We start from the raw sequence: 23794 nt of genomic DNA, 5'->3' as shown, positions 1-23794 counted from the left end.
ATTGGGTCTTCATTGCTGCACGCGGGCTTTCTCTAGTTGCGGTGAGTGGGGTCTACTCTTCGTTGCGATGCGTGGGCTTCTCATTGCAGTGGCTTCTCTTGTTGCAGGGCATGGGCTCTAGGTGCACGGACTTCAGTAGTTGTGGCACATGGGCTCAGTAGTTGTGGCTCGCGTGCTCCATAGCGCAGGCTCAGTAGATGTGGCGCAAGGGCTTAGTTGCTCCGAGGCATGTGGGATCTTCCCGGACCGGAGCTCGAACCTGTGTCCCCTGCATTGGCAAGCGGATTCTCAACCACTGCGCCACCAGGGAAGTCCCACCATAGCTGTTTTTAATTGAAGTACAGTTGATTTACAAAGTTGTGTTAGTTTTAGAGATAACCGTTGTTAAAACTTCCATATAGTTTTTCTTGGCCCTATTTCTATGTGCATGTGTGCGTAGGCACACATCTATATTGTATATATTATACACAATGCATATATACACATGTTACATATGTATATTTGTGTATATAATATGTATATGTAATATGTATGTATAATATATATTCTATGTGTATATACACATATATATTATATATAAATAATATACACACATATATAATAGTTATCATTTACTGGGTATGCCAGATATGTTGATTACCTGTTTATATAGTTTTTCTCTTATAATCCTTTCAATAGTTCTATAAGAAGATACTATCATTCTCACTTTACAGATGAGCAAATTGAGGCTGAGATTATTCATTTGTTTGCCTGAGGTCATTAGTAAATGGTAGATCTGAGACACAAATCTAGATCCAATTCTAAAGTCTATCATCTCAACCATTATGACTGCCAGTACATTTCCATGTCTTAAATCAAATTGGAATTACTATAAAGATAATTTTGATTCTGCTTTTTTACTTTTTATTATATTGTCTATATAATATTTCACTATCCTCTACTAATGTAATTTTAATGGCTCTATGATATTCCATAAGATTATTGAAATAATCAATGAATGAATGAAATATTGTTTCTCACACACTGCTTTGGTAAAGAATGGATTGCTTAGATGCTCTGATGTTTCAGACTCTTTCTGTCATCTTATTTTCTTAATTCTTTTCACATTCTGAAATGATGTTCTCTTTTTCTTGTCTCTTACTATATGAACTATGTATTCTTTGCTTTTCAAATCCTGTGTCATGCTTTGGAAGGTATACATCCTGTTTTTATTCTAAAAATGTTCACCTTTAGATTAAAGAAAAACACCTTATTTTCAATATCACAATGAAATAATATCTCTTCATTTCTCTTGTGCAAGATGGTGTGTTTAGCACACTATTTCTTTTTTTTTTTTTAATTGGGGTATAGCTGTTTTATAATGTTGTGTTAGTTTCTACTGTACAGCGAAGTGAAGTAGAGTTCCCTGTGCTACACAGCAGGTTCTCATTAGTTATCTATTTTATACATATTATGTCAATCCCAATCTCCCAATTCATCCCACCTCCCCTTCCCCCCTTGGTATCCATTTGTTTGTTCTCTACATCTGTGTCTCTGTTTCTGCCTTGCAAACCGGTTCATCTGTACCATTTTTCTAGATTCCACATATATGTGTTAATATACCATATTTGTTTTTCTCTCTTTGTGGCTTACTTCATTCTGTATGACAGTCTCTAGGTCCATCCACATCTCTGTAAATGACCCAATTTCGTTCCTTTTTATGGCTGAGTAATATTCCATTGTATATATGTACCACATCTTCTTTATCCAGTCATCTGTCGATGGGCATTTAGGTTGCTTCCATGACCTGGCTATTGTAAATAGTGCTGCAATGAATATTGGGGTGCATGTGTCTTTTTGAATTATGGTTTTCTCTGGGTATATGCCCAGTAGTGGGATTGCTGGGTCATATGGTAATTCTATTTTTAGTTTTTTAAGGAACCTCCATACTGTTCTCCATAGTGGCTGTATCAATTTACATTCCCACCAACAGTGTAAGAGGGTTCCCTTCTCTCCACACCCTCTCCAGCCTTTATTGTTTGTAGATTTTTTTGATGATGCCCATTCTAACTGGTGTGAGGTGATACCTCACTGTAGTTTTGATTTGCATTTCTCTAATAATTGTGATGTTGAGCATCTTTTCATGTGCCTCTTGGCCATCTGAATGTCTTCTTTGGAGAAATGTCTATTTAGGTCTTCCACCCATTTTCTGACTGGGTTGTTTGTTTTTTTGATGTTGAGCTGCATGAGCTGTTTGAATATTTTGGAGATTAATCCTCTGTCCGTTGATTCGTTTGCAAATATTTTGTCCCATTTTGAGGGTTGTCTTCGTCTTGTTTATGGTTTCCTTTGCTGTAGCACACTATTTCTCCTCATTCTTTACCTCCCACTCCCCACATCCTCTCAGCTTGGTTTTTGTTCATGCAATTTGGCCTTTTCTACCTTGATTATCCCTCTTGGAAAGATAAATTTCTTTTTCTACATTATGTATTTTCTCTTATGAGAGTTATTTTAGACAGTTAAGTTCTTTTATGCATAAATTTTTTATGATCTGACTTTCTTCTTCCTCACTCTTTTTTTTTGGCTGCGCCACACGGCATATAAGATCCTAGTTCTCCGACCAGGGAATCGAACCCTCTCCCCCTACAGTGGAAGCATGGAGTCTCAACCACTGGACCGCCAGGGAAGTCCCTTCTTCCCTATTCTTGACTTCTCATTCAGCAGTACATGTTTGAGAAGTTTTTTCTTTCAGGGCAGATAACCTGGGTAGTGTCATTTTTGAGCCCTTTGTATCTCAGTACTTATTTATGAGGCCTTCACAACTTCATGACAACTTTGCTGAGTGTAGAATTCTTAAATTATAAACATTTACTCTCAGAATTCTGCAGGATATACCTTACTGACTTGTGTCGTAGAGTGCTGAATTCTGAGGCCAGTTTGAGTTTAGTTCCTTTGGAGATAATCTGTTCCCTCCCACTCCCCTGCCTGGATTCTTGAAGGCTTTTTGCTTTATCCCAGAAATATTAAAAAATGTCACCTGGCTAGTCTAGGTGTTGATTTCTTTTCATTCATTTTGCCAGCAGGCTTAAGTATTAGGAAAATTATTTAATTATTGTTTCTATTCCTATTCTGTTTCCGCCTTCTGAGATCCCTAATGTATTCAGTCAATTTATTCAACAACTATTCTATGCTAGGCACTAATTTAGGTACTGGGGATACATCATTAGGGAACATAAATGCTTACATTTTTGTTGATTGGATCTTCTGACTCTGCTCTCTATACCACCCACATTTGTTCTGATTTTTAAAGGAAACCTCATCCTTTGAGCTGCAGCATATTTTCATAGTCCTATGGGTTTTTTCCGTTTGCTCATCTTCACATAGAGAGGTCTATATGTGTCCAGCTTTGGTTAATATTTAAGTAGGAATGGCAGAGGGTTCTGTCAGAGATTGAAGTGGGTCTGAGTGTGTGCCCTGACTAGCTCCCCGTCTGCCTTCATCTAGCCTTCGACCTTGAGTAAGGGGATGCTCATGGAATTCTATTGGGGTGATAATATATTTTACAGAAGCGGAATATTGAACTGACCCTTCCTCCTAACTGAGCCCTTTTACATTTTAACTAGAAGACATCCCTCCAAGTTTCTGGCATATGGAAGGTTTTTCCTCTATTTTTATTCCTTTGATCTTTTCTATGTGAATTTAGAATGAGGCAATTTAGAAGCCTGTCCTCACAAAGCCATTTTTATTTAAAAATGGCAAAGTAATATTTTTTTCTCTATCTAAGAAGGTTAGAAAAAATGCTCAAGACTCATAATTATATGTAGTTTTGAAATTTTTCATAAAGGGTCTCAAACCCCTTGGGAAACTACATGGTCTAGAGAGAGTTGCGAGAATGGAGTCTGACTGTGATATGTAATTTCATTGTGGCTTTGAACAAACTATTTGAACTTCAGGTTCTCTAATCTCAGATCTTCTTACGTCATACCATGACAGGGAAAGAACCAGAAAAAAATAAATGTGGAACCTCTTTGAACTGTTCAAAGATAGAAACTAAGGAAATCTGAGGACTTTTTGTTGTTGTTTGAATGCTATTATAGCTTTGAGCACTTTCAAGCTAGCCTAAAGAGTGTCTGCTTGAGGCATAACAAATGAGGTCTGGTTGTTGGGAAGCCCAGGTATGCAATGCAGTTCTGAAGTGTAGCCAAGAAGCGACACTGCTTTGGACATGTCGTGTGGTGTAAGATGCAAGAGTGTGTTAACTGTGGACCCATTTTCCTGTTAGGTCAAATTACTATGCCCGGCTTATCTGAAATTAGTTTGCTTCTCCTCTTCATGGAAATGAAGGCCTCTGGGTGGGTGAATCATGCCTTAATAAACAACTTTTGTACTTCTGGCCAGCATAGGCAGCAGATGTTGTCTATCTTTGTGAGATGACTTGGAAGTGTGCAAAAAAGAAACATCTGTATGGTTATTTCGGAAGCTTAAAGAAAATATCTTACTGCCTCAGGGCCAAATTTTCCAGGTTCTATCCCTTCCTACTATTAATCTTTCCTGTATTTTATGATTCAATTTCTTTTTGAAATTCCTAAAAGATTCAATATTAAATTTCCTTAATCGTGGGAAAAAATATTGTCTATATTAAGATCCATGACACTGCAGCTGTTTCAGCACTGTGGAGATAAATAGCTCTCTATATCACTGGTCTCAGACAAGTGACTTTTTTTTCAGTAATGGACATGAAATGGAGGAATAAGAATTTTTCCCTTTTGAGCAACGTAGTACTAACGCATCATACTTATAACACATAGACCAAAACAGATTAGGGTACCTTAATTTAGTCAACAACTGATTAATCACCTGCTGTGTTTATGGGCAACACACTGCACTAGGGGCTAGATATACGTTAGTGAACAAGACACAGTTCCTGCCCTCATGTAGCCTCAAATCTAGTGGAGAAGACTAATCAAATATATTAATTGGGATAAGGTGCTATGAAGGAAATGTGTAGGATACAATAAATGCAAATAAGAGTAGGAGAGGAGATGATCAATTATATGAAAACAAATTGGACAACCTAGAAGAAATGGACAAGTTTCTAGAAACTTGCAGCCCACCAAGATTTCTTCTGAATCAAGAAGAAATAGATAATTTGAACAGACCAGTCACTAGAAGTGAAATAGAATCTGTAATTTTAAAACTCCCTGCAAACAAAAGTCCAAGACCAGATGGCTTCACTGGGGAATTCTGCCAAACATACGAAGAACTTATACCAGTCCTTATTAAACTCTTCCAAAAGATTGAAGAGGAGAGTACCCTCCCAAAGTCATTCTATGAAGCCACCATCACCCTCATACCAAAATCAGACAAAGAAATTATCAAAAAAGAAAATTACAGGCCAATATCTTTGATGAATATAGATGCAAAAATTCTCAACAAAATATTAGCAAACCACCAAGGTAAAGGGGGTTTTGGGGAGGGATGGACTGGAAGTTAGGAGTTAGTAGATGCAAACTATTACATATAGAATGGAAAAACAACAAGGTCCTACTGTATAGCACAGGAAACTATATTCAATATCCTGGGATAAATCACAATGGAAAAGAATGTATATATGTGTATAACTGAGTCAGTTTGCTGTACAGCAGAAATTAACATAACGTAAATCAACTATACTTCAATAAAAAATAAGTTTAAAAAATATTAGCAAACCGAATCCAACAACACATAAAAAAGATCATACACCACGATCAAGTTGGATTCATCCCAGGATCACAAGGATGGTTCAACATACTCAAATCAATCAATGTGATACACCACATCAACAAAAGAAAAGACAAAAACCACATGATCATCTCAACAGATGCAGAAAAAGCATTTGATAAAATTCAACATCCATTCATGATAAAAACTCTTACCAAAGTGGGTATAGAGGGCACATATCTCAACATAATAAAAGCTATGTTGTGACAAACCTGCAGCCAACATAATACTCAACAGCGGAAAGGTGAAAGCTTTCCCACTAACATCTGGAACAGGGATGCCCACTCTCACCTTTTCTATTCAACATAGTATTAGAAGTCCTAGCCACAGCAATCAGACAAGAAAAAGAAATAAAAGGTATCCAAATTGAAAGAGAAGAGGTAAAATTGTCATTATATGCAGATGACATGATACTATATATAGAAAACCCTGAAGACTCCACACAAAAACTCCTAGAACTGGTAAACAAATACATCAAGGTAGGAAGATACAAGATTAACATACAGAAATTGGCTGCATTTCTTTATACTAAGAAGGAAATATCAGAAAAAAAAAATCTCTTTTAAAATCGCATTAAAAAAAAACACACAAAAAAAACTTAGGAATAAACCTGACCAAAGAGGTGAAAGGCTTATATGCTGAGAACTATAAAACATTGATAAAGAAGACTGAAGATGATTCAGAGAAATGGAAAGACATTTTATGCTCTTGGATTGGAAGAATTAATATGTTTAAATGGCCATACTACCCAAAGCAATCTATAAATTTAATGCATCCCTATCAAACTACCCATGACATTTTTTACAGAACTAGAATAAATAATCCTAAAATTTATATGGAACCATAAAAGGCCCACAATTGCCAAAGCAATCCTGAGGAAAAAGAACAAAGCTGGAGGCATAACTCTCCCAGACTTCAGACAATACTACAAAGCTACAGTAATCAAAGCAGTGTGGTATTGGCACAAAACAGACATATGGATCAATGGAACAGAATAGAGAGCCCAGAAATAAACCCACACACCTACAGTCAATTAATCTTCGACAAAGGAGACAAGAATATACAATGGAGAAAAGACAGTCTCTTCAGCAAGTGGTGTTGGGAAAACTGGACAGCTGCATGTAAAACAATGAAATTGGAACACATCCTCACATGACACACAGAGATAAATTCAAAATGGCTTAAAGACTTAAATATAGGACAGGACACCATAAAACTCCTAGAAGAGGGCTTCCCTGGTGGTGCAGTGGTTAAGAATCCGCCTGACAATGCAGGGGACACGGGTTCAAGCCCTGGTCCAGGAAGATCCCACATGTTGCGGAGCAACTAAGCCCATGTGCCACAACTACTGAGCCTGCGCTCCAGAGCCCACGAGTCACAACTACTGAGCCCACGTGCTACAACTACTGAAGCCTGTGCGCCTAGAGCCTGAGCTCCGCAACAAGAGAAGCCACCGCAATGAGAACCCCCCCACACCTCAACGAAGAGTAGCCCACACTCGCTGCAACTAGAGAAAGCCCGCGCGCAGCAATGAAGACCCAATGCAGCCAAAAATAAATAAATAAAAAATAAATAAATTTATTTTAAAAAAACACAAACAAACAAACAAACAAAAAACTCCTAGAAGAGAACATAGGCAAACCATTCTCTGACATTAATTGTACCAATGTTTTCTTAGGTCAGTCTACCAAGGCAATAGAAATAAAAGTTAAAATAAACAAATGGGACCTAATCAAACTTATAAGCTTTTGCACAGCAAAGGAAACCATAAACAAAATGAAAAGACAACCTATGGACTGGAAGAAAATATTTGCAAGTGATGTGACCGACAAGGGCATAACTTCCAAAATATATAAACAGCTCATGCGACTCAATAAAAAAACAAAAACAAACAAACAACCCAATCAAAAAATGGGCAGAAGACTTAAATAGACATTTCTCCAAAGAAGACATACAGATGGGCAATAGTCACATGGAAAGATGCTCAACATCACTAATTATTAGAGAAATGCAAATCAAACCTACAATGAGGTACCACTTTGTACCAGTCATAATGGCCATCATTAAGAAGTCTACAAATAAATGCTGGAGAGGGTGTGGAGAAAAGGGAACCCTCCTACACTGCTAAATGGAATGTAAATTGGTGCAGCCACTACGGAAAACAGTATGGAGTTTCCTTAAAAAACTAAAAATAGAGTTGCCATATGATCCTGCAATCCTACTCGTAGGCATATATCTGGAGAAAACTCTAATTCAACAAGATACATGCACCCCAGTGTTCATAGCAGCACTATTTGCAATAGCCAAGACACAGAAGCAACCTAAATGTCCATCGACAGATGAATGGATAAAGAAGTGGCATATATATACAATGGAATATTAGTCATAAAAAAGAATGAAATAATGTCATTTGCAGCAACATGGATGGACCTAGAGATTATCATACTAAGTGAAGTGAGTCAGACAAAGACAAATATCCTATGACATCACTTATATGTGGAATCTAAAATATGACACAGATGAACTTATTTACAAAACAGAAACAGACTTACAGACTTAGAAAACAAACTTATGGTTACCAAAGAGGAAAGGGGGGGAAGGGATAAATTAGGACTTCAGGATTAGCAGATACAAACTACTATATACAAAATAAACAACAAGGCCCTATTGTATAGCACAGGGAACTATATTCAATATCTTGTAATAAACCATAATGGAAAAGAATATGAAAAAGAATCACTTTTTCTGTACACCAGAAACTAACATTGTAAATTAACTATACTTCGATCTTTAAAAAAAAGAGTAGAAGTGGAGAGATCTACTTACTACATAGGGCAGGGAGGAAAAGAGTCTTTGAAGTGACACATTAAGTTTTAAAATGAGAAGCACCCTGCTTTGGAAAGAGCCGGGGAGAAGCATTACAGCAGAAGAAACAGAATGTGCTAAGGCTCGACTTGTACAGAGAACTGAAAGATACTGTGAATGATTGTAACACAATGGTTGAGAGGGTGACATGAAATGAGTTTGGAGAGGAATGCCATGAAAGTAGAGAGACCAATAGCTTAGACTAGGAGGTAGTGGAGATGTAAAGAAGTCATCACAATTTGCATATATTTGTGGGTACAGCTGATAGGACTTGTGAATGAAATAATTGTGGGGGATGAGAGAAAGCGAGGGGTCCAAGAAGACTCCCAGGTTTCTGGATTAAGCCACTGGTGAATAGTAGTGTCATTGCAGACTGAGAAGATCAGAGAGTAAGAGGTTAGAAGAAAAACCAGTTTTGCTTTTGGGTATGATAAATCTGAAATGCCTGTGATGTATCTAAGATAGAACAAGTAGGCAACTGAGAGTCTGGAGCTCAGAGGAGAGGACTGGGGACATATATTAGAAATAACACTGTAGGGATAATATTTTATTTAATTTATTATTTTATAAATTTATTTATTTACTAATTATTTATTTTTGGCTGTGTTGGGTCTTTGTTGCTGTGTGCCGGCCTTCTCCAGATGCAGTGAGCAGGGGCCTCTCCCGTTGCGGAGCATGGGCTCTAGGCGTGCAGGCTCAGCAGTTGTGGCACATGGGCTTAGTTGCTCCGCGGCATGTGGGATCTCCCCGGACCAAGGATCGAACCCATGTCCCCTGCATTGGCAGGCGGATTCTCAACCACTGCGCCACCAGGGAAGTCCTGGGATAATATTTTAGACTTGGAGATGGGTGAGATCTCCTAGGAAGACAGAGTAAAGGGAGAAGAAAGGAGAGCTGAAGACTGAGCATGGAGAACTAGCCAGGTGAATAGTTGTACCACTAAAAGAAATGCTGAAGGAAATTAAGAGGAGCATATGGTTAGGAGAGGAAATTGATGATTTATCTTTGGAACTTGCTAAGTTTAAGGTACAGACTAGACTCGTGTCATTTCTAGTGTGATGCCTGGCAAAATGTATAGGTCCCCCTTCACAATGTTAATGCCATACTTATATTTTATTTTGTGATGAGGTCTTACGATATCTCTGTGAATTTTCAGGATAAAACATTCATGGTCATGTCCGAGTTGGAGTTTGGATCAGGAGAAACAATTCTACTAAGATCCATGACACTGCAGCTGTTTCTGAATTATGGAGATAAATGGTTCTCTATGTCACCAGTCCTAAACAACAAGTGGCTATTTCTTTTTGGGTAATGGACATAAGATGAAGAAAGACAAGTTTGTTCAATGTTGAGCCAATGTGCTTTACTGGTAGCACACAAGCTGAGAATGCAATGAAAATACACGTATTTTGAACATCTACCATGTGCCAGGCCCTGTGCTAGGTTCTGGGGATAACTCGGAGAACAAGATAGACAAGACTTGCACCTTACAAACAAGAAAAGGAGATGGGAAAAAATTAACCTACAAATAAAATAACTGCAAAGTGTGGCAAGTGCTATGAAAGAAACAAACAGATACAGGAAATAAGTGGGAGGGGTGGTATGGCACTTTGGGTCTAGAAAGGGTCTTTAGGGAAATTTTCCTTGGGTAAGTGACATTTATTTAAGTTGATTCCTGAAGGATGAGGGGTCAGTCATACCAAGATTAGGGGATGTGGCTGGCTATTGATGAAACACCAAATTGTTTTTTGCAGAATCTGACTGTGAAAAGTTAAGCCAGGCTGAATAGCTCATATTGGAATATTCAGTATGGGCACACTGAGAGCGGGGGAAGGTGTTGGAAGTGGTCTGCCCCCATGGGGAGTATTTTATCATTGCCTTTGTTTAAAATTGCCTGCATAGGGTGATAATAAAAAGTGGACTGACATTTAGCCAATTTTACTATTATTTAAAAATTCTTTGCAGACAACGGCCCTGTCGTGGGCTGAATGATGGCCCTCAAAAAGATATGTCCATATCCCAATCACTGGAACCTGTGACTATTACCTTATACAGTAAAAGAGTAAATATTAACTTATGTGAAAAGATGTAACTAAGGATTTTGAGAGTGTGTATCAGATTATCTTTCTGTAAGCTGTAAGTAGATATTAGACTGAGACGTTAAGTTACCCAGTTCTTGAGGTAAATAGGTATATGCTTTAATAGAGCTATCACGGTAGAATTTGATGCTGTGTTGGGAGAAATGTTTCTTACATCCAAGTTTGCTTACAGCCAAGTAACTTAACACAAGTTAAGTTAACCTGACTAGCCACGTAGGTGTTTTATATTGCCATTCCTATTGCATAAGGAGGCCTTGTGGTAGTTCAGGTGGGCCCTCTCAAGGCAGGACTACAATCCTGGGCCTGGTCACAAGCTTAGGTTCATATACTTATCAGCATTAGGAAGACTGAATCACACTAGCCAAACTCACAAGGCTGGCAAGTGACAAAATTCAAGTGTTTAAAGATACTTATTAATTTAATAAATGATGAGGAACTTATGTGTGTTGATTAGTGTACTCTCCTTATAAACAAGTCATATATGATGTGAGATTATATTCAGAATGTAGCTAGGTGATGGCATATGAGCAAGTAGAAGAAGTTTAATAAATGGTTTTATACCTGCAGTAGGCAGGCTCTAAGATAACCTTCAATGATCCCTTTAATGAAAGTATAGTATTCATACCCTCCTGTGATCTCCTCCCCTTGTGTGTAGGTGTGTATTCACTTTTAACAAATAGAATGTAGCAGAAACGATGGGATTTCACTTCTGAGATCAGGTTACAAAAAGATGTGGCTTCATCTTGAGAGCTCCCTCTTGTTCTATTGCTCACTCTGAGGAAAGACAATTGCTATGTTGTGGGCTGCCCTATAGAGAGGCCTCTGGCTAATGACCAATGAGGAACTGAGGTCTTCACTCCAACATCTCACCAGCAACTGAGTCCCACCATCAACCACATGAGTGATCTTGGAAGCAGATGCTCGCCAGAGGCACCCAGGTATGCAGCACCTGGATCCCTAACCCTCAGAGGCTGTGAGATAGTAAATGTTTGTTGTTTTAAGCAGTAAGGTTTGGGGTAAATTGTTACACAGCAATAATAACTAACACAGCAGCAATCATATAACTTTTGAAATACTAATTTAAAAACACTAAAAGACAATAAGGAGGGAAATAAAATTGAATAAAAACTACAACAGTAGTTTCCATGGTTACACTATTTATTTTAATAGCTTCTTAGGCATTCTAATCACACTGACTAGATTCCCTAGTAGTGGTTAATTTCATCCAGTTTATGTTGAGTCTTACTAGTTTTATTCCCAGGGAGTGACATTTTATCTAACATCTAGATGCATCTAACTATGGACTCCAACAAACTGAGTATTATACACACTGACAACTAAATATTTATTGATTCATTCATACATAAATTCATTTTGTCTACTGGAGACTCAGAAAGGAATCCAAAATGGCATACTGATTCTGTTGGTCATTTTTTTTTTTTTTGGACTAATGTTCACAGGAGAGTTAGATGTTGAATTCATTCATTTTTTAAAAATACTTTTTTTAAACAAAAGGAATAAATGTTAAATGTACAACAACGAAAAAATAGAGAAGCAAAAAAGAAGAAAGTGAAAGTCAACTTTGAACCTGCAACTCAGAGAGGACTGCTACTGAATGCACTATTGATTTTAGTTGACAGCAGTTGCCTATTCTATTTTTTTTAAACATCACAAATAAGACTTTTTATTGTCACCATTAAATGTCTGAATTTTAAACAGATTCTTGGACTGGTGACTCATATCCATAAGCTCATTCAACTTTAGCATTCAACTCATCCCCAGCAGCTTTTCCAAAACTACTACCTTCACAATGAAGCTCCATTAGTTTACCCAATTCAAATTTTTGCTTCTTAGGATTTTTACTCTTCTAACAAAGACATCAGAGAGAGGATAAAAAGATTGGCAGAGCCTTTTCTATGTCTTTCCCAGTGCTGTCTGGAATCAATTTATTGACCATTTTTTTCAAGTTATTTGTCTGCACCTCTCAGGTCATGATTCCTATCATCTTCTTCTGGATTTCTGACTATTGTGTTTTTTAGTAAAATCAACACAGAATTAGACGAAGCAAATAACCATTGGTAGTCTTGACATCAGCATGAGATTGGATCATGGCCTGCCATTTTTTGACCATTCTGGAGCACAGTTTATCACAGGTGCGATCCATGCCATGGAAGTTGGTCAGGCAGTTTTTGCCCTGAACATCCTCAGTAATTAGCTTGGATTTTCTAAATGCAACTTCATTATTCTGCAGATCAGCAAGGCTCACTTTAAAAACACGACCCTTGAGGCCATCAGATGCAATTTTGATTCCTTGAGTTTTCCTGACTAGTGTTTTTCCAATGTTCCATATACTGAACATAGCTGGTACTTTCACATCATACCAATCTTTCATAGAGAATGGATTAACCGCTTTCTTCTTGGCAACCTTTTTGCCACTTTTCGTAAGCACTTGTTCTTGCCCACTGCCATGGTGCTGCTCAGAGGGCCAAAAGGGCTATTTGCTTATTTTTTTAAAAATTGGGAAAATATTCAATTCTTGGTTAACTTGCTAATTGATTTTTCTGAAACTCAGTTTCCTTAATGAAATATCATATCTGAAATTTTAACTTTATATATTAATATTTAATAATTTAGTATCACTAATATTTAATATCTAGTGCCACTTACTAATGTTATAAACACTATACCCAACAACTTTATTTACATTATCTAATTTGACTTTCACTATACCTTGTGAGTTAGGCACTAATATTACTTCTACTTTTCAGATAAGTAAACTAAGGCTTAGAGAGGTTAAATAATTTGCTCACACAGGGTCACAAAGCTAAGCAGTTTCAGAATAGAGATTCCATCCCAGTTCTGTCTGACTACAAAATTTATACTCATACCACTCTGCTATAGTTTCTCCCTCAAACTTGTTCCCATAATACTTTTCATAAAAGAAAAATGTCATTTAAAAAACTTTCATATTTAGAAAAGACGTCATATTCATTATTAAAAGACTAACCTAATTTACCCATACCTCCGTTCAATTCCTTTGAAAGTTTTTTGAAGATAGTGTCTCAAGACAAAAATATTAAGATCTAAAGGAAATATACATGAATAAAATTCTTTCCCTGCCAAAATAAAACAGTGGATGTTACCAGTGATTTGCCTCGTTTGAAACTGGAACTATCATCAGAGAGCCAATTTCCATTTATATAAAACTACATAATTCTGTTTCTGATTATAATATCTGTAAAGTTATAGTCAACTGTTACAGTTGAAAAGCTAGATTTTTATCAGCTACACTTTTGCTGCTGTAGAGTCTATTATAATGAAATAAAGAAGTAATATGGAAAGAAAGAGCAGTGATAGTGATTAAGGAATGTCAGAGTAGGAAGAAATTTGGAGGCTACTTTGCCCATTCTCCATATTTTAGAGAGGAGAAAACTGAGGTCCAGAGAATTAAATATCTCTGTATCTCTTAAGCTGTCATAGTAGACAAAGTGTAAGAGTACAGGTGTGTGAAAAGTGACTTTCATCTGATAATTAAGACAGTGTTGCAAATGTATCCACCCAAGTTCTAAAACTCTATCAATAAGAGAAACAGATTTTTAAAAAACCCCAAATAACAAAAAGCATAAGACCTGGTACATAAAAAGTACCTAATAAATATTTGCGAATGAACAAATGAATAAAAAGATTTTATTGCTTTCATTTTCAAGTTCCCTCACAATCCCTGAATTCATATTTAATATGCAATCATAATGTATACATATAGTTTATTATTTTGCTTTTTGCCCTTGAGTTATAGCATAACATTTTTCCGTGTTATAAAATGACCAGAACCTTTTAAAGTACCTATTGAAGTTACAACACTTCTGAGTCAGATTCCCAAATAACTTAAAAATGACTATTAACAGGGGTGAATCCAGGTTTTGCAGGGAGGCCCTCATTAAGGAAAAAGTACAAAAATATGTTACTTTAAAAAAATTTTTACAAAACAATGAAAAAATATCTATCTCTTTCAAGAGACCATTTCTAGGGCCTCCAGGGCTTGGAGGGGCCTGTGCATTGAGTGGCCCTGAATCTTCATTAGCTTCATAGTACGTATGCCTCTGTTGGTAACCAGATACCACCTTCATGGTGGTTATGATACAGCTTGAATGTTTTTTCGAGGTTTACTAAAATTTTAGAAATGTACATCATACTTTGACAGTGTTAGAAATTCTTTCTATCCAGCTGACCTGGAATCTACTTCAGGCCCCACCATAAACTTGGTGGCTTTTAAATTATAAGCAAGTTTCTTAACTTCTTCAGGTCTCAAATTCCTCATCTGTAGAATGGGCTTAATATCTATCTCAAAGAATTGCAAATGAAAACAAAGATAAAATAGTACAGGGCTTCCCTGGTGGTGCAGTGGTTAAGAATCTGCCTGCCAATGCAGGGGACACGGGTTCGAGCCCTGGTCTGGGAAGATCCCACATGCCGCGGAGCAACTAAGCCCGTGAGCCACAACTACTGAGCCTGCGCGTCTGGAGCCTGTGCTCCACAACAAGAGAGGCCACGACAGTGAGAGGCCCGCGCACCGCGATGAAGAGTGGCCCCCGCTCACCGCAACTGGAGAAAGCCCTCGCACAGAAACGAAGACCCAACACAGCCAAAAATAAATATAAATAAATAAATAAATTTATTTAAAAAAAAATAGTTGGTACAGTTCCTGACACATCATAAATGCTCCATAAAGATTAGGTATTAGGATTACAGTGATAGTTAAAACATTAGCCTACCTTATATGGGAACCTCCTGTCTCTCCATTACAACTTCGTACATTGACTGTAGGTAAAATATGGTGTAAAATGAGTTTTAAGGATTGTGCAGATTCAATTTTTTATTATTTTAATTTTTAAAAATAATGTTATTATGAAAAGTAGTAACTACATAACAGAACATTTGGAAAATAGAGAAAAGAAAAAAAATAGCACCCATAATTTCTCCAGACTTATGCTATATTTTCTTGTTGTGTTTTTTTCCTTAATGCAGGCTTCATTTAAAATATAAAAACGCTTGAAATACGTAGACCCAATTATTCTCTTTTTTTTAAATTTAATTATTTATTTGGCTGCGCTGGGTCTTAGCTGCGGCACGTGGGATCTTCAGTTGTGGCACGCAAACTCTTAGTTGTGGCATGTGGAATCTAGTTCCCTGACCGGGGATCGACCCCAGGGCCCCTGCATTGAGAGCACAGAGTCTTAGCCACTGGACCACCAGGGAAGTCCCCCAATTATTCTCTTTTCAAGGGGGGTTGGTATTACGGCATTATTATTTTCAAATACATGGCAAATCTCAAAATATGTTTTACATAAAACTATTTGAGAAAAATCAGGAGGAAGAAAAGGTACACATTCTACTGTTGTCTTTCCATAGCTATTCCCACAAGCCGCGCGGCGCGGCCAAAATAAATATATAAGTAAATAAAGATTCATGTTTTTATAAGGTTATGATCCTACTGTACATAGAATTTGATAGTCTGCATTTTCTTCCTACATTATATCACGTCTTTCTCCATACTACTACATACTACTACAGCGACATTCATAGTAACTAGAGCATCTGAGAGCAAGGCTTAGTTTCCTAAACTTCATATGACTGTGTGTGAAGTAACTAAGGCAGGCCAAGGTGTGAAAAGTCAGAAACTCAGAGTGAGTGCTTTTGGTTTGCCTGCAACTATAATGTGGAAAATGTAGAAAGAGAAGTTATGACTCAGGGATTCTTGATTTTCAACCAAACATCCAAGTCAGCAAAAGAATATAAAGCCCTATCAACATAATCCTAAATTCCATAAACACTTTTATTTCTTTAATAGATGGGAAAGTGGTGCAATACTATTCAACAGCAAGGACTTATTTGTCACAACATGTTATTATTAGGGTTTTAGCTCTCAAAATGGGGTAAATTTACTCCCCCACCACCCAAAGGGGTCTTTCTTTAAAATTCCGCAAGGCAACGCAAATCCTCACTATAAAGAACAAGTCAAGTCTGGACATGGTTGTCTGAATTCAGTGACATTTGCTCTTGGAAAAAGACTTTTATCTTTTAATTACGCTTTTGTGCTGATATTCATTGATTTCAAAGTACAAACTTTTTCTTTTAAGCTTCTTGTTCCTTTAACATTGTCCTGCTATAGGAATTCAAGCCACATTTAAAAATTGTAAAATATACACTGAGGAAGTAATCCACATGTCCATTGCTCAATGAATGGAAAAACAAAATGTGGCATATGCATACAATGGAATATTATTCAGCCTTAAAAAGGAAGGAAATTCTGATATTGATACATACCACAGCATGGATGAACCTTGAAGATATTACGCTAAGTGAAATAAGCCACACACAAAAGGACAAATATTGTATGATTCCACTTATATATATGAGGTATCATAGAGATAGGAAATAAAATAACGGTTACCAGGGCATGGGGGGAGGAAGGAACAGGGAGCTATTGTTTAATGGGTGCAGAGTTTCAGTTTCTGATGATGAAAGTTCTGGAGATGGACAGTGGTGATGGTTGCATAACAGTGTGAGTATGCTTACTGACACTGGACTGCATACTTAAAAAGGAGTAAAATAGTAAATCTTATGTATTTTATGGTAAAATTTCAAAAATCCAGTGTATAACATACATTGAGAAAAATGTATTATACATACATACATATTCAGTTTAAGAAATAATTATACAGCAAACATATGTGTAATCACCAACTAGGTCAAGAAATAAAATATTATCAGAGTGCACCCCTGTGCCCCCGTCACAACCGTTTTCTTCCTTCCTGAGTAACCACTGTCCTGACTAAACATTTAAAAATCAGGCTGTGATGTGATAGTGCAGGATAAGTTAAATCAATGTTACAAAATGCAACAGAGTATTTCTTTAAATTCCAATATTTTCCATATATGCAAAAAAATTTTTTAAACTTAACTTTTAAAGTGCTCTTTCACCCTCTTTCTCTCTTGAAACTCTTCACATTCTAAAACCCTTCTTAGTTCCACAGTTGACTTCACCTGCAGAGTTAAAACAAAACAAAACAAAACAAAAAAACCTACTTCAGTGTAGATTTTAGATTTTCATTCCTCCCACTCTCCCTTGCCTCCAACTACAAAGAAACAATGATTTAAACCCTTTGTGCCCTTTTAGAAAATTACACAGATACCCCATTGTGGAATCCTATAATCCCTTCGTGGAAAGGAAGAGATTAGCATATGAATACAAAGCAAAATGAATCCAGAATACAAAATGATCTACTGGATTGCGAAGCTCTTGTATTTTTAAAAATATTTATTTCCTCTTTTTGTATTGCCCCTTTAGTGGTCTCAGGGTTAAGGGAATTGAGCTTCCCCTCTGGTTACCCGGAAAAGGATTTAGAAAAAAAAAAAAAAAAAAAGCCAATAGATTCTAGGAGATGCAAAACCAACAGATGGCTCCCAGAGCCAGTGAAACCGCCAGTGGAATCTGCTGCCCTCAACATGAGCTAGCTTGCGGGCGAGAAGTGTAGAAAGTGCTGTTCGCAGACTGCACGGTGAAGGAGAGAAAGCGACAGAAGAGAGAGCCATAGTGCTGACGTTGAAGGCCCAGCCCTGTGAGGTTGCATAGGGTAAGTGGCGTTGGCCAGCAGGCAGTGGCTAAGGGGAAGGAAAGAGGATTTGGGCTAGGGGCGGGGCCAGAGGCGCAGCGTGGCTGCTGATTGCTGGGGTGCGGCTGCCAATCTCGCAGAATCGCTCGGTTAACCAGTGCGCTTGCGAGACGCGCTCAGATATACTGAGTGAGCCCTGAGAAGCAGTCTCAGATCCTGACGGTGCAGCAGCCCGCAGCCTCAGCTAGGGAGTCTCAGCCGCTTTCAATGGAGGAGAAGCCCAGCCAGCCACAGTCTCAGCACCATCACAACCACCACCATCCGCACCATCACCCCCAGCAGCAACAGCAGCAGCAGTCGCACCACCACCACCATTATTATTTCTACAACCACAGCCACAACCACCATCACCACCACCATCACCAGCAGCCTCACCAATACCTGCAGCATGGAGCCGAGGGCAGCCCCAAGGCCCAGCCAAAGCCGTTGAAACATGAGCAGAAACACGCCCTCCAGCAGCACCAGGAAACGCCGAAGAAGAAAACAGGTCCGGGAGGGAGGACGAGTGGGGGAAGGGGGATGGAGGTGGGGGGTAGGGGAGATGGGGGTGGGGCTGGATCGGGGAAGCGCGGACGGGGTCAGGATGTGTGTGCGTGTGTGTCCCTGTCCTGCGGGTCTGGGGAAGACCCCTTTCATTCTCCGAAAGCTCGGGCTGGGCCCCGGGGTTTGCAGCGCCCTCTTCTCCTCAGCATGGGAGAGGCCCAACCAGGCCAGTGTGACCTTCCCGGCCCGGACTGGAGGGAGACCCGGAGGGTCGGCCTTGGAAGTCTAGCCTTATATTCCTTTCTCGTTTACCTTCTTGCGGCCCCGGAGGGACCCTAATTTGGGGACCCTGAGTTGGGGGTGAACCTCGCCCCCCCAGGAAAGTCCTTCGGGTGAAACTCAGGAAGGCCTAGCGAATTCCGACTCGGGTGGCGTCGCGAGACCCTTTTGCATACGGCGATGAGAGGGTAGGGGGGCAGAGTTGAGGAAGTGTCCTCCCTCACCCGCCACCCCAAGCCCACCTGTGGCCTTGGGGTTCCCCGTCTGGGGGGGGGCGGTTGGGACCCCTCGTCTCTCGGGTCATTTCCACCCCTAGACGCCCCTTCCGGGCACCGCACCTCGCAGTCTGTCCCCGCGGCTCCTCCCGAGGCCGGCGCCCCGGGCCCGCTCCCCCCAGAGCCGGCGCGGCTGGAATGTTCTCTCCTCCTCGCGGGGCCGCTTCCTGTCCGCCATGTTGGAAGCCGATTCCTGTCACCGACTCCGGCCCACTGAAGAGCGGAGGGGGAAGAGTATCGAGGGGCGCACGGCGCTGCCGAGCCGGGTGGCTGGGGATACCCCCGGCGTCACCTCGTTTCCCGCACTGCGGGGGCGCCGCCGCCCCCGGCCCGCGGCCGCCCCTCCCCCCGTCGCCGGCCGGGTTGTGTAACCCGGTGGCGGCCGCGCGGCCCCGGGCGGGTCCCTGGGGTGAGGGGCGGGGGCGGTTGGGGTGGGGGAGGGAAGCGGCCACGAGGGGAGCGGCCTGCGCCGGGCCCCGCGTGCTGGCGGCCGCGTTTCCCGCTCCCGGGTGCGGCGGGAGGCGCGGGCGGTCGGGGTGGGGAGCCGGCCTCGAAGCGGAGCCGAGGGAGAAGGAGGCCGCGGGCGGCGGCCGCGAGCGCTCCTGGGGCAGGAGGACTTGTGGGGGGGGGGCGGGAGGGATACATTTTGGGTAGAGGCGGTGCCTGAAGACCGGGTGGGGTACCCAGCGGGAACCAGGCTCCCCGGTCACGAGTTTTTCTGCCACAGGAACCTCGTCTCCTGCCAGGTTCGCTCACGACTCCGCCTCTCAGGCTTTCACTTGGGCCCTTTCCTTCTAGCAGCTCATTTTTACAAAAAAAAAAAAAAAAAAGCTTGTTCTATCTCTTTCCAACCACCCCAACATTTATTTTCTAGGCTTGGGCAGTGGTTTTGAGGAGAGAGATTAGAAAAATGTTTGATTGAATGGTGGAGAGGGCGACGTTTTTTTGACCCCTTTTTCTTGCCCTTAAGGGTGAACCGAGGTGGCTCATCCATGAGGTTGGTGCACTACCATCTTGCCTAGGACGAGACTTTTTTTCCATGTTAAAAAGGAAAGGTGTTTTCCGATTTTAAAACCGATATGGACCCCCAAACTCTTCTTTTTAACAAATGTTAAATTGAGAGCAAAAATCATTTTAGAAAACATTTGAAAAGAAATGAAGTTAAAAGTTTATAACCACGCAGATTAAAAAAAATAATGGTTCTTTATAAATTGAAACGGTAGGAGAATGAATGTTAAATCCTGCGTGTCACATTTGATATAAGCAGTTACTGAGAGCTGGAGAAAAACTGCTTTTCAATTGCAGATTTAATAGTACTTGAAGACTGAAATTGGAATGTCAGATGTTCCATTTTGGGGGGTGGTAAGGACTGATGGTGTGCAGTAGAAATGAACATTAAATTTGTTGAGTGTTTAATCCTAAGGATTTGGAACAGTTTAAAAACTGTTAGAAACTATGTAACACTAGATCTTTTTAACGTTAGGTTTTTTTCAACTTCAGGTGAAAAAATCCTACTATGGTTACTTGGACTATAAGGCAGTATTACAGTTCAGAGTGGAAAATTCGGTTTTGTCTGTCAGGTATTAATATACTCCTGCAGGACTCCTCTCTACTTATGGGGGCAGCCCCTGAACCATTCAAGGTGGCATCCTTCAAATTATAATAGTTTGTCTTATCCTGAAAGGGAATAAATAGGGGAAACCGAGTTTAGCAGTTCTGAGAGAATGTAAACAGTTTGGGGTGAGCAGCTTTTCTTGTGTGGCCCGGTCACGCCACTGTTGCTTCAGCATGCATAGTGCTAATTTATTAAGAAAACTTGTGAGGATTTTTGCAATGTGTCTGTAACGTGTCGAGGTGGGCTTTTATGGCCCATTACCCATAAACCTGTAAAGAGTAACAGTTTTTCTTTATCCAGAAGAGGGCGCAAGAGAGGGACAAATGCAAATTCATTCGGTAATTTCAGATACTAATCCAAAAGCTGGATTTATCAGGACTCCAGTTCTGCTGAGTTCTTTTGAAGTAGGGTTAGATGCTTTAGCATGGCAACCCTAAATAATAAAAGCACTTGGAGACTTTTGATTTCTCTCAGTAATTCTATAGTGTTTACGTTTTCTTTCAATACCTAAATTTTTAAAAGAAAATGTCTCTCCGGCAGACTTTTTGCAACCAACAAAGTTGCTATGGGAAAATTTTTATATGGTTAAATGAGAAATATTTTTTGTTGTTAAAACTTGGGGGGCGGAAGTATAGTGGCTTCTGGGTGGTTTTTAAATTGGTGGTTTCTGATATCAGAGCCACTAAATAGGAAAAATTATTCTAGTTAATTTTAAAGTCTTGGCTTTGGTCCAACTTAGTTTGGACTTTGGATTATTTATTTATTTTTGTGTTTAAGACTGCTTATGTTTGAGATCTGAAAGGTTATGACTAATTGGCCCAAGGGTACAAGCCTTTGTTTTAGCCTGTTAGTATGTTAAATGGTATATATAGTTCTCATTGGTCTAGAGTTGTGCACCGGTAAACTTGTATCTGTTAAAAATGTTGAGAGTCTCTGTCGAAATTTCTGCTTTTCTGGAGAAAAATAAGAACCTTTTAGAAAACATCCTAAGCAGTGATCTCTGCTGTTTCATAGAATTTTTCCACCAAAAGTTTGATTTGATTGGCTATCATAGCTTTTTTAGCCAACCAAAAAATAAAATGTACCTCTACAGAAGTTAAGAACTTTTACAAAATATATTCTCTCATGGAAGAAGTTCTGTGCCACTGTATCTCAAGAATGATTATGCCTTAAGTATGTTTTCTTAAGTTATTTCCTGAAAGTTAATATAATTTGCTCATTTCTCTGATGTGGAGTGACTTAAAATTATAGTAAACCGTGTTGTTAATCTTCTCAGTGTGTTCTGTTCCACATCAAGTTCTTTTAAAACAGTGGTTCTCAGGCCTTAGAAAAAATTTCAGTGTCCCTTATACTCTTAAAGTATACAAAGAGCTTTTGATGTGGATTATGTCTATTGATATTTACCATATTGGAAATTAAAACAAAATTCAAAGCAAGAATATACAAGCTCATGTGCCTTTTAGCCTTGACAGGCTAAAGGCCCAAGAGAATGAATGAGAGTGACAAATTATTTATTATTTATTCCTGTTGGAATACTAAATACTATTGGATTTCCCCCCCACCCCCTGAAAAGCTGCCTTAAATGAGTGTGAGTGTGTGTGTGTACCCATCCTTCTCTTTTATCATGTATCTGTTTCAAATGACTTGACCTCAAGATGCTTTAGGGAACATTTCACAGTAAGGTAGATAACTAGTACCGCTATTTTACTAGTAAGGAAGTGAGAAAAGTTGTTGACCGGCTGAATCACCTATAGTAATAAACTGATTATGGTGACTGAAGTTCTTAAATTAAACTTGAATACCATAACACTTTTTAAATTAGATACCTTTCATTGTAGTTTTGTAGTATCTTCTTACTGAATCGTTTGGTTAGGCAGTATGACATAGTGATAGGAAACCATGTTCCAGACAGACTGGAGTTCAGCTTTCCAGTTCTTCCACTTTGTGACTTGGGCAAGTCACTTAATTTCTCTGAGAGTCTGTTTACCCAAATATAAAATGAAGAAAATATATCTTATAAGAGTTAGTACATAGGTGTTTGGGTTTCATACAATAGCAGTATGATTTAATGTCTGGGAAGTGTCAATGAATTTAAGACCACTTTTGAAAAAGTTCACAAGTGTTAGATTTTTGTTTGACAATGCAATAGGAACTGCTTGTGGTGACCACCAGCCATTTATGGTTTCATGGAAGTGGAATCTTTAATTTTGTTGTAATACTTAGATTTACTGTGTCAGTATAACTTGATTTTGCCCAGAAGGTAGCTCTGTTCTTAACTGTAAAAAAATTTTATTTACTAATTTGTGTATATTTAAATTATTTATTTATTTATTTAGGCTGCGCTGGGTCTTCATTGCAGCGTGCAGGGTTTAGTTATGGTATGTGGGATCTTAGGTCCCCCACCAGGGATTGAACTGGGCCCCTTGCATTGGGAGCATGGAGTCTTAACCCCTGGACCACCAGGGAAGTCCCTATAAAGGAAATTTTATAACAGCCTTGTGAGAATGATGGGAAGGTTGATCCTGTTAGGTGAGAGATATTATGCTTAAGAAGTCATCTTCTTTCTGACCTTGGACTCTGGTTTGATACCAGGTCAGTTCTGTCCCTTGCTTAGTAAACTTCCTAATCTGTGAAATGGGACTAACAAGTGTTTTCTCATAGAGTTATGAAATAATAACATAAAGCTGAAGTCATAGTATAGTGTCTAGTATGTTGTAAATGAATAGTTGTTAAGTGTTATGTACATATTGTAATTTTTTAACCTTT

At 39.3% G+C, this 23794-nt stretch overlaps 1 protein-coding gene, 1 long non-coding RNA gene and 1 pseudogene across 3 annotated transcripts in view; 1 reads left to right on the top strand and 2 right to left on the bottom strand.

Annotated features, from left to right (window-relative positions):
* Positions 1-19675, bottom strand: LOC137754087 (uncharacterized). 2 transcript variants are annotated; one of them, XR_011071723.1, is made up of 4 exons: positions 19477-19675; positions 17666-17747; positions 15476-15521; positions 1-268 (listed from the first exon to the last, which is right to left on the bottom strand). It is a non-coding gene; the product is annotated as an uncharacterized lncRNA (long non-coding RNA). The 2 variants fall into 2 exon arrangements; XR_011071724.1 differs by lacking the exon at positions 15476-15521 and having other exon boundaries at positions 1-323.
* Positions 12415-13172, bottom strand: LOC137755307 (small ribosomal subunit protein eS1-like; annotated as a pseudogene).
* The window catches only part of NUFIP2 (nuclear FMR1 interacting protein 2), a 21252-nt gene continuing 15972 nt past the window's right edge, over positions 18515-23794 (top strand). Inside the window, exon 1 of the mRNA XM_068529471.1 lies at positions 18515-18863. Within this exon, the coding sequence (XP_068385572.1) occupies positions 18584-18863 (280 nt within the window). The 5' untranslated portion in view covers positions 18515-18583. The remainder of the gene's footprint in view (positions 18864-23794) is intronic.

This window comes from Eschrichtius robustus, chromosome 20 (genome assembly GCF_028021215.1).
Source record: "Eschrichtius robustus isolate mEscRob2 chromosome 20, mEscRob2.pri, whole genome shotgun sequence".
In the NCBI taxonomy this organism is placed as follows: Eukaryota; Metazoa; Chordata; class Mammalia; order Artiodactyla; family Eschrichtiidae; genus Eschrichtius; species Eschrichtius robustus.
Note: the sequence above shows the minus strand (reverse complement) of the source record. Positions and strands in the feature narration are given on the sequence as shown.